Source organism: Ranitomeya imitator, chromosome 10 (assembly GCF_032444005.1).
Source record: "Ranitomeya imitator isolate aRanImi1 chromosome 10, aRanImi1.pri, whole genome shotgun sequence".
Taxonomy (NCBI): Eukaryota; Metazoa; Chordata; class Amphibia; order Anura; family Dendrobatidae; genus Ranitomeya; species Ranitomeya imitator.
The window spans coordinates 134,708,061-134,722,699 of record NC_091291.1 but is presented as its reverse complement, the minus strand read 5'-3'; the positions used below and the strand labels follow the sequence as shown (position 1 = coordinate 134,722,699).

The 14,639-nt window shown below is 49.9% G+C and overlaps 1 protein-coding gene across 1 annotated transcript in view; it reads left to right on the top strand.

The window, feature by feature from the left end:
- Positions 1 to 11,460: 11,460 nt before the first annotated feature.
- Positions 11,461 to 14,639, top strand: part of HOATZ (HOATZ cilia and flagella associated protein) — a 33,991-nt gene continuing 30,812 nt past the window's right edge. The window contains exon 1 of the mRNA XM_069740829.1: positions 11,461 to 11,667. Within this exon, the coding sequence (XP_069596930.1) occupies positions 11,487 to 11,667 (181 nt within the window). The 5' untranslated portion in view covers positions 11,461 to 11,486. The remainder of the gene's footprint in view (positions 11,668 to 14,639) is intronic.

Below are 14,639 nucleotides of genomic sequence, written 5' to 3'. Positions count from 1 at the left end.
AAGTACTTGCGTCGTCTGCGTTGTCAATACAAGTCAATGGGGAAAAAGGCGCATCGACGACGCAAACACGATGCATGCGTTTTTTAAAAGGTCGGCGCCGCCCGAAGAATGCAACATGTTGCGTTTGCCGCGCCCTGACAGGTGCGCCCTAACGCCGCATGCGGCGTACAACGCACCAAAACGCATTACAACGCATGTACATGCGGCCCCATGCGGCGCCAATGTTAACGATAGGGCCGCACGACGCATGCGTTTTGTTGCGGCGGCGACGCTGCGGCGCACACCGCAAATGTGAACGTAGCCTAACATCATGGCGGATTTAAAAAAAAAAAAGCTAAATACTCACAGAGGAGCAGCGGAGACATATGACCTGGTGACAGTGGTTGCAGCATAACACGGCCGGCACCCTCCATGTGTGGAGTGAGTTCAGCTCCTGAGGCTGCTACATAGGACCACACCATACATGTAAGAGGTTGGTTTAAAGGGGTTGTGCAGCGCCTCTCATATCTGCATGGGGCATTGCGAGATTCTGCTGCTCAGTATCCGGTCGCAGGCGTCTTGCACACACCAGTTCTGGTAATGCAGCTCAGTCCTATTAATTTCAGAGGGACTGAGCTGCAGTACCAGGCACAGCCGACATGACATGTATGGGTCTGAGCCTGGTAAACACTTAACAGCACATGGCACTCCACAGATTCCCTTTAGCCACCTGATTAGTGGGGTAGCCAAGAGTCATACCTTATCCAATTTGATATTATTAGGCTATCCTAAAGACAGGTTACTAATATCAGATGCATGGAAAATCCCTTTAAGCCAGCTATACACCTTTTAAAGCCGCCCACTGAATGCTCACTCATCCAGCTGTTATCTCTTGAACATCTTTCATAATGTAGCAGCTTATTGCCCAACACATGGATCAGACTCCGTAAAATACATCATGCACAATCTTTGGTATCTCAGACTTCTTGTAACATCTGGGAGGCCTCCATACACATCAGATTGTCTGCATATTATGCCACAGGCCCTCTGGACATGCCGGAAGATGTAGTTTTCCAACAGCTGTTGCAGACCACTGCTCTATGTAGTGCTACTGACCCCAAACTGTGTGTCATGGTAAGGGTATATTCACAGGGTGCATCCACATTGCATTGTTTGCAAATGATCTTTTGCAATATAGATTTGCCATGATTTTTTGAAAACTGTGGCAAAAAAAAGGTCATAAAGACAAACTCACTGTACTGTGTGAATATGCCTTAAGGTCATCTTGAATGCATTTGTTTCAATTGTAAGTTTTAGGGGCCTGGAACATACTATAGAGTGTAACGTGTCACATTGTATAAAGTGTAGAAATTGTCACACTGTACTGTAGAGAGTAACATTGGAGAGAATATTGTAAAGTACTGTAGTGTCACATTGGAGAGAGCGTTGTAAAGTACTGTAGAGAGTCACATTGGAGAGAGCGTTGTAAAGTACTGTAGAGAGTAACATTGGAGAGAGTATTGTAAAGTACTGTAGAGAGTAACATTGGAGAGAGTATTGTAAAGTACTGTAGAGAGTCACATTGGAGAGAGTGTTGTAAAGTACTGTAGAGAGTCACATTGGAGAGAGCGTTGTAAAGTACTGTAGAGAGTAACATTGGAGAGAGCGTTGTAAAGTACTGTAGAGAGTAACATTGGAGAGAGTATTGTAAAGTACTGTAGAGAGTAACATTGGAGAGAGTATTGTAAAGTACTGTAGAGAGTAACATTGGAGAGAGTGTTGTAAAGTACTGTAGAGAGTCACATTGGAGAGAGTGTTGTAAAGTACTGTAGAGTGTCACATTGGAGAGAGTATTGTAAAGTACTGTAGAGAGTCACATTGGAGAGAGTGTTGTAAAGTACTGTAGAGTGTCACATTGGAGAGAGTGTTGTAAAGTACTGTAGAGAGTCACATTGGAGAGAGTGTTGTAAAGTACTGTAGAGTCACATTGGAGAGAGTATTGTAAAGTACTGTAGAGAGTCACATTGGAGAGAGTGTTGTAAAGTACTGTAGAGTGTTACACTGTAGAAAGTATCGTACTGTAAAGTCACATTGAAGAGAGTAACTTTGTACTGTACCATAGAGTAACATTGTAGAGAGCATTGTATTGTAGACAGTCACATTGAAGAGTAGGTTTGGGCTGTACTGTGGAGAGTGTCATATTGTAGAATATCGTACTGTGCTAAAGATGGGTTTTATTGTGTAGAGTATCATACTGTAGGATAGAAACTGTTACATTGTAGAGTGTCATATTGTATACCAGAGGGTTGTAGTATATTGTAGAGTGTCAACTTTGTACAGTGCCTTCCTGTACTGTAGAGAGTCACATTGTACAGAGGTTCTTACTGAACTATAGAAAGTGTCACATTGAACAGTGCCGTACTGTAGAGAGTGTCACATTGTACAAAGTGCCGTACTGTACTGTAGAGTGTCTCATTGGACAGAGTGCCGTACTGTACTGTAGAGTGTCACATTGTACTAAGTGCCGTACTGTACTGTAGAGAGTGTCTCATTGGACAGAGTGCCGTACTGTACTGTAGAGTGTCTCATTGGACAGAGTGCCGTACTGTACTGTAGAGTGTCTCATTGGACAGAGTGCCGTACTGTACTGTAGAGAGTGTCTCATTGGACAGAGTGCCGTACTGTACTGTTGAGAGTGTCTCATTGGACTGAGTTCCGTTCTGTAGAGTGTGTCCTAATGGAAGGTGGAATTGTAGTGTGTCATACTGTACTGTATTGAGAGTCACATTGTAAAGAGTGGTATACTGTAGTGCAGGGGTCCACAACCTGTGGCTCAAGAGCCATATGTGGCTCGTGGGCCCGTGCTGTGTGGCTCACGTCTGTCTGCCAGCTCGGTGCATTAGCACCAGGTGTACCAAACAGCTATTAAGAGTAGATCTCTAGATGCTGGATTTTGTGTGTAGCCTGCACAGAAGAGCAGATCTGAATGGGGGTAAGGTAGGAATCCCTGGAGCCGGGCGTACTGCCTTGGTGTGATTTCAGCCATAAACCTTTGGCTGAATTATACCAATAAGGGGGGCTTTTGGTGTCACTATTGTGAGTGGGGCAGGAGCTGGATGTGGCTTGCGACCGTCTCTTGGAGCTGAATGTGGCTCTCTAGGTCGAAAAGGCTGGAGCTTCTGCTGTAGAGAGTAACATGGTAGAGAGTGACATACTGTAGAGCGTCCCGTACTGTAGAGTGTCGCATTCTAGAGTGTGTCTTACAATGGTTTCTCGTCCGGCTGTAATGACCAATTTCTCACCATAGCTAGACGTAAACCTCCCCTCTTATGTTGATCTTTTTCGTCTCCAGGCATGTACCCTTCTCACCAGTAATATTAGCTAATCTGGCAGAGGTCACCATGACTTGTTCTGATTACACTTCAGTTTTTCGTGTTCTTTCCTGCTGTCCATGGAAACCCTTTCTGAAGTGCAGTGATAGGTAACAAGCCCCGTCTGTCATGTGTCTGGGCAGTGACCGTACACCTGCCTTCTGCTATATTACATACACACGTCCATGGATACGGTTTGTATACAGAAAAAGAAACTTCAATAGACTTAGGGTAAGGTCCAAAGAGTCAAAAGAAGACGCTTTAGCTTGGAGGAACTTCCAAGGCTTCTGGCTGCTCCACAACTGCTTCTTGTAGATGGGGATCTTATTTCTGGGGGTCTAAGAAATGGATATGATGTCTGCAATCTGGTCTTCTAGACTGCCCCTATATACTGTTATACACGGTCAGTATATTATTATTAATAATAGGCTGCTTTCTACTCTACAGGTCTTCAGTATGGATGGATCTTCAGCCTGTGCTAGGTTTTCAGGCAGTGTAGTTAGCTGATTGTGTGGGGATGTAGATCACAATCACTAACTACACTACCATCAAAACCTAACACAAAGAACCGTAATGGACAGACTGGAATCTTACAAGATGTATTGATTTATTTTCCTGTTGATAATTAGATGTGTATTTTTCTGTGAAGAATTGCCAGACTTTCCCCCTTTACCTTTGCAAGCAACATGCAAGCAGCAAGGTCTGTGCGGGTGACTAAGCCACAACACCAGTGTTTTCCCCATCCTACCCCTGGTGGGGTATGGAGCGTAACATCCCGGTTACCAGGCAGTGTAGTTAGATGATTTGACATCCGATCAATCACTAGCTATACAGCCAGGTAAAGGGGACAGGGCAGCAACATCGTCTCACCAGAAGTCCTAACCACCAGCACAAGTGCACCGATGTCTGTGTACAGGTATCTATTATGTTATTTTATTATCTGCTTTTATTTATTGACATGTTTGTTGCACATGATACAAATAAAAAAAAACTAACAAGATATATTTTGTGCATTTGTTATATTATTTACAAATCAAAACTAATGAGAAAAAGGAAAATTACCAAGGAGTTCAGCTTCGGGTCACAGCTGTATGGAGTCAGCAAAACTGTTTATGTAGTGTAAATAAAAAACAGTGAATGTGATAAGGGGCAAAATGGTATGTCCTCTGATCACCTAAAGCCTTATTCACACATCTTTATATGTGATCAGATTGTCATCAGTGTTTGGTGAGTGTGTCAGCTTTTACCATCAGTGTTATATCCGGTATTTTCTCTTTTCTAAAAAAGCATTGCAAAGCTTCTCCTATCCATTAGAGTAAATGTATTTTCAGACCGAGTGCTGATCTCATACACAGTTGGGCAAAAATGTACCAACTTTTGGAGTTTTTACAGCAGTTTGAAGCTGTTGCTTCAAAATAAGCAAAGCGGAGAGGAGACGGGACATGGCTATGCCCGCCCTCCAAACTCGGCAAAAGTGCTGGCGTTTCTTACTCCAGAACTGCTACTCTAGTCTGTGATTGGAGTAGAATTTCTGGTGAGGTGCACACAGGCACATACCACTGAGAAGATGTGCTGGATTCATTTAATGGTGTGTGCCTCTTAATAAATTTGATGCATCATACTCCAGAAAGGCGGGGTCAGACTGGGGTGCCAAGGGACCACCAATAACCAACTCCAGGGCCCCACTTTTCAGCTACATTATCCTCAGTCACAATTTTATATAACAATGAACTGGGTAGATTGTTAAATGAATAAGATGTTGTCTGTACATAGTGACTCATGTATATTGTGCCAAGTACTGCTCATATAAGAGAGCGGCGGCCCACTCTTGCACAGGGGCCCACCGGAGGATTCTCCTGCTCTCCTGTAGGCCAATCCAGCTTAAGCGAGCCCCTTCACAATGCCAGCCTTTATGAATTGGCCCATATGGGTGAAAAAAGTAAATGAGATCAAGACGGACGTTTTGACGTTTCAGTCTGTGCAGCAGCCTTGTGGACAATCGACTGCAGATAAACAGCACACTGGCAAATTTACGGCAATGTGCAAATTTTCCTGCACACACTAATTTCATCCATTTTGCAGATGGCATGGAGGCAGTTTCAGTGGCACATAGTTTGTAGACCTGTCCACAATGCGGACCTGCACGCGGGGCTGCACAAGGGCACAGTCATGTCCTAAGGCATCAACACCAGCATCCCTAGACCCATCACCTTCGCTAATTGTGGACGTGAGTGACGCGTGTCCATGTGCTTGTCCACATCAAATACAAGTGCAGAAGCTGCCTTCCATAATGCTACGTTTTTTACACACTGACCTTGGGTCCATTGGAAAAATGATAATATGCACTAGCACATTCATTACCATTGATGAGTGCACTGTCCAATGCACCGCAATGACTGAAGTTACTTTTGTCTGAACCCAATCGTTGAGATCTCCATGAAACATGGTCCGAGTATAAGCTATGATGCACAGACTGACCCTGCGTCTCCTGACCTGAGCTTTACAGATTTATAGGCTTATATGAGGGTGCTGAGTTCAGGTCGGCAGTCCCATGGCCATTCTGTACTTCACGGTCCAGAGGACGCACATTCAGCTGAAGTGTATTGTGGTGTAGAGACCCGTGGGGTCCATGCACGTCAATACACGCTGCCGACCAATCAGAGGCCGTCAGCTGATGTTGTCGTGCATGTGACTGGGGTGTATGGAAGTGACATCATGCGCTCCTTTCGCTTATATGCTGCAGTAAGCTTTCAGATGAGGACACAGGAGAGCGGAGGGAAGGGGAATATAATGGTTTATTTTTTTCTACGCATTAAAGAAGAGCGGCCGAACAGCGGGGAACATATACCAGGATTGGGGATATATATACCAAATGGGCCCAGGATAAGGGACATGTACCAAGATGGAGGACAAATACACTGCTCAAGCAAAAAAATAAATGGAACACTAAAATCCCACATCCTACATATGACTGAATTAAGTATTCCAGTTGTAAATCTTTATTATTTATTATTACTTATTTATATACACCATTGATTCCATGGTGCTGTACATGAGAAGGGGTTACATACAAATTACAGATATCACTTACAGTAAGCAAACTAACAATTACAGACTGATACAGAGGGGCGAGGACCCTGCCCTTGCGGGCTTACATTCTACAGGATGGTGGGGAGGAGACAGTAGGTCGGGGGTTGCAGGAGCTCTGGTGTTGGTGAGGCTTTAGCTCCGGTAGTGGTGAGGAGGCAGCTGGGTCAGTGCAGGCTGTAGGCTTTCCTGAAGAGATGGGTTTTCAGGTTCCGTCTGAAGGATCCGAATGTGGTTGATAGTCGGACGTGTTGGGGCAAAGAATTCCAGAGGATGGGGGATATTCGGGAGAAGACTTGGAGGCAGTTGGGTGAGGAGCGAATAAGTGTGGAGGAGAGAAGGAGGTCTTGGGAGGACCGGAGATTACGTGAGGGAAGATATCAGAAGATTAGTTCAGAGATATATGTAGGAGAAAGTTTATGGATTGCCTTCTAGGTCAGTATTAGTAATTTGAACTAGATACGCTGAGGAAATGGGAGCCAGTGAAGAAATTTGCAGAGGGGAGAAGCGGAGGAGAGAGAAGAATTAGTTGGGCAGCAGAGTTAAGGACGGACTGGAGAGGTACAAGGGTGTTAGCAGGGAGGCCACAGAAAAGGATGTTGCAGTAGTCAAGGTGGGAGATGATGATGGCATGCACAAGCATTTTAATAGGTTGACCGTTGTGGAAAGGATGGATTCTGGAGATATTTTTGAGCTGGAGGCGACAGGAGGTGGAAAGAGCTTGGATGTGTGGTTTGAAGGACAGGGCAGAGTCAAGGGTTACTCCGAGGCAGCGGACTTCCGGTACGGGGGAAAGCGTGACGTCGTTAATTGTGATAGATAGGTCACATAAGGAAGATCTATGAGATGGAGGAAATATGATGAGTTCAGATTTGTCCACATTGAGTTTGAGGAAGTGAGACGAGAAGAAGGGGGATATGGCTGATAGACACTCCGGGACTCTGGACAGCAGAGAGGTGATGTCTGGGCCAGAAAGGTAGATTTGAGTGTCATCAGCATAAAGGTGGTACTGGAATCCATGGGACTTTATGAGCTGTCCGAGGCCAAGTGTATAGATTGAGAAGAGTAGGGGTCCTAGAACAGAGCCTTGGGGGACTCCAACAGAGAGAGGGTGGGGTGAGGAGGTAGTGTGGGAGTGGGAGATGCTGAATGTGCGGTTTGAAAGGTATGAGGAGATCCAGGATAGGGCGAGTTCTTTGATGCCAAAGAATGAGAGGATCTGTAGTAGGAGCCCTGTGTCGAAAGCAGAGGACGGGTCTAGAAGGAGGAGTACAAAGTATTGTCCATTAGCTTTGGCTGTAAGTAGGTCATTAGTAATTTGGTCAGAGCTGTCTCAGTTGAGTGATGGGGCAGATACCAGATTGTAGATTGTCGAAGAGCAAGTTAGTGGAGAGGTTGGAGGAAAGTTCAACATGGACGTGCTGCTCCAGGAGTTTACATAGTGGAATGTGTTGAGAACAATAAAACCTAAAAATGATCAACGTAGATCACGACTAATATCCCATGGAGGTCTGGAGTTGGAATGATGCTCAAAATCAAAGTGGTAAATGAAGTTACAGGCTGATCCAACTTCAGTGGAAATGCCTCATGGCAAGGAAATGATGCTCAGTAGTGTGTGTGGCCTCCACATGCCTGTGTGATCTCCCTACAACGCATGGGCATGCTCCTGATAAAGTGGCGGATGGTCTCCTGTGGGATCTCCTCCCAGACCTGGACTAAAGCATACACCAACTCTGGACAGTCTCTGGTGCAACGTGACGTTGGTGGATGGTGCGAGACATGATGTCCCAGATGTATTCAATCGGATTCAGGTCTGGGGAATGGGCAGGCCAGTCCATAGCTTCAATGCCTTCATCTTGCAGGAACTGCTGACACACTCCAGTCACATGAGGCCTGGCATTGTCCTGCATTAGGAGGAACCCAGGGCCAACCACACCAGCATATGGTCTCACAAGGGGTCTGAGGATCTCATCTTGGTACCTAATGGCAGTCAGGCTACCTCTGGCAAGCACATGGAGGGCTGTTCGGCCCTCCAAAGAAATGCCACCCCACACCATTACTGACCCACTGCCAAACCAGTCATGCTGAAGGATGTTGCAGGCAGCAGATCGCTATCCACGGCGTCTCCAGACTCTGTCACATGTGCTCAGTGTGAACCTGCTTTCATCTGTGAAGAGCACAGGGTGCCAGTGGCGAATTTGCCAATCCTGGTGTTCTGGGGCAAATGCCAAGCGTCCTGCACGGTGTTGGGCTGTGGGCACAACCCCCATCTGTGGACGTCGGACACTCAGACCATCCTCATGGAGTCCGTTTCTAACCGTATGTGCAGACACATGCACATTTGTGGCCTGCTGGAGGTCATTTTGCAGGGCTCTGGCAGTGTTCCTTCTGTTCCTACTTGCACAAAGGCTGAGGTAGCGGTCCTGCCGCTGGGTTTTTGCCCTCCTATGGCCCCCTCCATATCTCCTGGTGTACTGGCCTGTCTCCTGGTAGTGCCTCCAGCCTTTGAACACTAGACTGACAGACAGCAAACCTTCTTGCCACAGCTCGCGTTGATGTGCCATCCTGGATGAGTTGCAGTACCTGAGCCACTTGTGTGGGTTGTAGAGTCCGTCTCCTGCTACCATGAGGGTGAAAGCACAACCAACATTCAAAAGTGACCAAAACATCAGCCAGAAAGCATTGGTACTGAGATGTGGTCTGTGGTCCCCACCTGCAGAACCGCTCCTTTATTGAGGGTGTCTTGATAATTGCCAATAATTTCCATCTGTTGTCTATTCCATTTGCACAACAGCATGTGACATTGATTGTCAGTCAGTGTTGCTTCCTAAGTGGACAGTTTGATTTCACAGAAGTTTGATTTACTTGGAGTTATATTCTGTTGTTCAAGTGTTCCCTTTATTTTTTTGAGCAGTATATATATATATACTTGTATATATACAGATATATATCAGGTATGGAGGACATATATACCAGGATGGATGGAGGGGCCCCAGTCCAACTCTTGCTCCGGGGCCCATCGGACTCTAGTTCTAGTTACGCCACTGGCTGCACCAATGATATTTCTGCCCAAGATATTATATTTTTGGATCCGTTCAGTCATCTAGTTGCTTCTTATTCACTTAGCGCACAGTTAATGACGGGCAGTAGGATATTATATACCTGGTCGTTATTATGCCGATACTACAGCAGAGTATTCAGCATCTAATGAAGAGATCACTACAAAACATAACTGGAAACCTGCGAGTTCCAAGACTGTGGGCTGTTGGGGAGAGAATGGCGGGGGCCTATAGAGGGCCGCACAGGGGCTGCATGCGATGCTTGTACTGGAGCTGAGGGGATGGTTCATACACAGTAAGAATCCACGTCACATGCGGCATGCTATGAAGATTACATTGATTTTCTTTCTGCCTTGTCTAATGCCAACACTCACCGCCCTAAAATACATGCATGTGTTCTAACTGGTGAGAGGGGAATTAAGCCGCCCCTAACTCTGTCCCCTCACGGCACCTCAAGCAATGGGGTATCATATCAGGCATGCAGAAATACAACATGCCCAATCCTTCTCTTCTTAAATCCTGCCATACATATTAAATACTTGGGGCTTCTGCCAGCATTGAGAGGGTTGTCCATCTGTGGAGACTTTTCATGTTTGTAATTACGTTCCGTTAATAATTTGTGACCGTTTTATCATTCTACAGCCTCTGTGCTGCGCTGTCTGCTGCTGGCTGCAGAATGAGTAATGTGAGGACCCGTCAGCGAGCTCATTCTGATGGAAGGCTTGTCACTCTTACGTCTTCCAATGGCTCCGCTCGGCTGATTGATGACCACATCGACACTGAATGTGCAGGAAACAAAGAACTTGTAGGAGCCAAAGGGAGAAAAAATTGTAATGAAACCCAAATGCAAAAAGTTGAGACTATCCCAAAATACACTGGGGACATCCGGCGTGTCTTCTGCACCGGGAGGGGGAGGCGCTGCAGGCCTTGTAATCACGGCCCCCTGCCAGGGCTTTGCCCCCCAACCATCAGCTCTAATACCTGACAACTGGGCATCAACGCCAGGTGAGCGGAGCCTTATATCTCCCCATCACTTCATCTACTAGTCCACTGTGGAATAATTACCCCCATCCTCCACCCCTCCCCCACATCATTCAGCAGTCCTCCCCTGAGGTATCCCCCCCACCTCCAGCTCAATAGTCCCCTTTTATACAGAATATTGCCCCTATGCTCAGGTATCAGGCCCCCAGCAGCAGTAGTGTCAGTGTGGGGTCCCTGGCTTCAGCAGTGTCAGTGTGGAGTCCCTGGCTGCAGCAGTGTCAGTGTGGGGTCCCTGGCTGCGGCAGTGTCAGTGTGGGGTCCCTGGCTGCGGCAGTGTCAGTGTGGAGTCCCTGGCTGCAGCAGTGTCAGTGTGGGGTCCCTGGCTGCAGCAGTGTCAGTGTGGGGTCCCTGGCTGCAGCAGTGTCAGTGTGGGGTCCCTGGCTGCAGCAGTGTCAGTGTGGGGTCCCTGGCTGCAGCAGTGTCAGTGTGGAGTCCCTGGCTGCAGCAGTGTCAGTGTGGGGTCCCTGGCTGCAGCAGTGTCAGTGTGGGGTCCCTGGCTGCAGCAGTGTCAGTGTGGGGTCCCTGGCTGCAGCAGTGTCAGTGTGGGGTCCCTGGCTGCAGCAGTGTCAGTGTGGGGTCCCTGGCTGCAGCAGTGTCAGTGTGGGGTCCCTGGCTGCAGCAGTGTCAGTGTGGAGTCCCTGGCTGCAGCAGTGTCAGTGTGGAGTCCCTGGCTGCAGCAGTGTCAGTGTGGGGTTCCTGGCTGCAGCAGTGTCAGTGTGGGGTCCCTGCAGCAGCCCTCAGCTCCTGCACAGTCCCTTCCATGCCATTGTCATCACGTGACCTCCTCTACCTTCTGCAGCATCACAATTACTTACTGCGCCTGCGCCGCTTCCCATCTCCATGGTGACATTGACTTCTCAGTGCGCTTGCGTCTAAAAGGATTTACCCTCTGCGCCTGCGCGGCGTCTCATCCCCATAGTAACGAGTATTACCGCTGACAGAAGGCGGCATGGCCGGCACAGAGGAGTCCGGTTATGACGGGTACACGGTGTTCGCCGGATCCGCTGAGCATGACGTGATGTGCAGTAAGATCTTCTGGAATTCCGTCACCCTGCAGCCGCCGCTGGAGTCCAGGCTGGTGTCCGGGGACGTGGAGCAGAGGCGGCGGCCTGCCGGGGAGGCCGGGCAGAGTGAGTGATCCCACGAGATGCGATAGGACCGAGCATTCCCACCCGATCAGATCCGAGGAGTGGAGATCGGTGATGAATTTACTGCCATAGGATGGAATCATTAATCCACTGCCCCTCTATAACTGACCCCTGGGGTGAGGGCCCCTCTATAACTGACCCCTGGGGTGAGGGCCCCTCTATAACTGACCCCTGGGGTGACGGCCCCTCTATAACTGACCCCTGGGGTGACGGCCCCTCTATAACTGACCCCTGGGGTGACGGCCCCTCTATAACTGACCCCTGGGGTGAGGGCCCCTCTATAACTGACCCCTGGGGTGACGGCCCCTCTATAACTGACCCCTGGGGTGAGGGCCCCTCTATAACTGACCCCTGGGGTGACGGCTCCTCTATAACTGACCCCTGGGGTGACGGCCCCTCTATAACTGACCCCTGGGGTGACGGCCCCTCTATAACTGACCCCTGGGGTGACGGCTCCTCTATAACTGACCCCTGGGGTGACGGCCCCTCTATAACTGACCCCTGGGGTGACGGCCCCTCTATAACTGACCCCTGGGGTGACGGCTCCTCTATAACTGACCCCTGGGGTGACGGCCCCTCTATAACTGACCGCAGGGGTGACGGCCCCTCTATAACTGACCTCTGGGGTGACAGCCCCTCTATAACTGACCCCTGGGGTGAAGGCCCCTCTATAACTGACCCCTGGGGTGACGGCCCCTCTATAACTGACCCCTGGGGTGACGGCCCCTCTATAACTGACCTCAGGGGTGACGGCCCCTCTATAACTGACCCCTGGGGTGAGGGCCCCTCTATAACTGACCCCTGGGGTGACGGCCCCTCTATAACTGACCCCTGGGGTGACGGCCCCTCTATAACTGACCCCTGGGGTGAGGGCCCCTCTATAACTGACCCCTGGGGTGACGGCTCCTCTATAACTGACCCCTGGGGTGACGGCCCCTCTATAACTGACCCCTGGGGTGACGGCCCCTCTATAACTGACCGCAGGGGTGACGGCCCCTCTATAACTGACCCCTGGGGTGAGGGCCCCTCTATAACTGACCCCTGGGGTGACGGCCCCTCTATAACTGACCCCTGGGGTGACGGCCCCTTTATAACTGACCCCTGGGGTGACGGCTCCTCTATAACTGACCCCTGGGGTAACGGCCCCTCTATAACTGACCTCTGGGGTGACGGCCCCTCTATAACTGACCCCTGGGGTGACGGCCCCTCTATAACTGACCTCTGGGGTGACGGCTCCTCTATAACTGACCCCTGGGGTGAAGGCCCCTCTATAACTGACCCCTGGGGTGACGGCCCCTCTATAACTGACCCCTGGGGTGACGGCCCCTCTATAACTGTCCCCTGGGGTGACGGCTCCTCTATAACTGACCCCTGAGGTGACGGCCCCTCTATAACTGACCCCTGGGGTGACGGCCCCTCTATAACTGACCCCTGGGGTGACGGCCCCTCTATAACTGACCCCTGGGGTGACGGCCCCTCTATAACTGACCCCTGGGGTGACGGCCCTTCTATAACTGACCCCTGGGGTGACGGCCCCTCTATAACTGACCCCTGGGGTGACGGCCCCTCTATAACTGACCCCTGGGGTGACGGCCCCTCTATAACTGACCCCTGGGGTGACGGCCTTTCTATAACTGACCCCTGGGGTGACGGCCCTTCTATAACTGACCCCTGGGGTGACGGCCCCTCTATAACTGACCTCTGGGGTGACGGCCCCTCTATAACTGACCCCTGGGGTGACGGCCCCTCTATAACTGACCCCTGGGGTGACGGCCCCTCTATAACTGACCCCTGGGGTGACGGCCCCTCTATAAATGACCCCTTGGGTGACGGCCCCTCTATAACTGACCCCTGGGGTGACGGCCCCTCTATAACTGACCCCTGGGGTGACGGCCCCTCTATAAATGACCCCTTGGGTGACGGCCCCTCTATAACTGACCCCTGGAGTGACGGCCCCTCTATAACTGACCCCTGGGGTGACGGCCCCTCTATAACTGACCCCTGGGGTGACGGCCCCTCTATAACTGACCTCTGGGGTGACGGCCCCTCTATAACTGACCCCTGTGGTGACGGCCCCTCTATAACTGACCCCTGTGGTGACGGCCCCTCTATAACTGACCCCTGGGGTGACGGCCCCTCTATAACTGACCCCTGGGGTGACGGCCCCTCTATAACTGACCTCAGGGGTGACGGCCCCTCTATAACTGACCCCTGGGGTGACGGCCCCTCTATAACTGACCCCTGGGGTGACGGCCCCTCTATAACTGACCCCTGGGGTGACGGCCCCTCTATAACTGACCCCTGGGGTGACGGCCCCTCTATAACTGACCCCTGGGGTGACGTCCCCTCTATAACTGACCCCTGGGGTGACGGCCCCTCTATAACTGACCCCTGGGGTGACGGCCCCTCTATAACTGACCGCAGCATTAGATGCAGGTAAATCCCGCAGACCTGTAAGCTTAGTAGAATTATTTCTGATTAATCGCACTAGATATATAGATTTCTGGCAGCTGTAAGGGTACCGTCACACAGTGCAATTTTGATCGCTACGACGGCACGATTCGTGACGTTCCAGCGATATAGTTACGATCTCGCTGTGTCTGACACGCTCCTGCGATCAGGGACCCCGCTGAGAATCGTACGTCGTAGCAGATCGTTTGAAACTTTCTTTCGTCGTCTAGTGTCCCGCTGTGGCGGCATGATCGCATGGTGTAACATATATTGTATACGATGGGCGCATAGTAACCAACGGCTTCTACATCGCACATACGTCATGAAATTATCGCTCCAGCGTCGTAGATTGCAAAGTGTGACAGCAGTCTACGACGCTGGAGCGATATTGTTACGATGCTGGAGCGTCACGGATCGTACCGTTGTAGCGATGAAAATTGCACTGTGTGACGGTACCCTTAGTTTGCGGATGATCCCGGCTCTCTGGGCTTTTCAGTAAACAC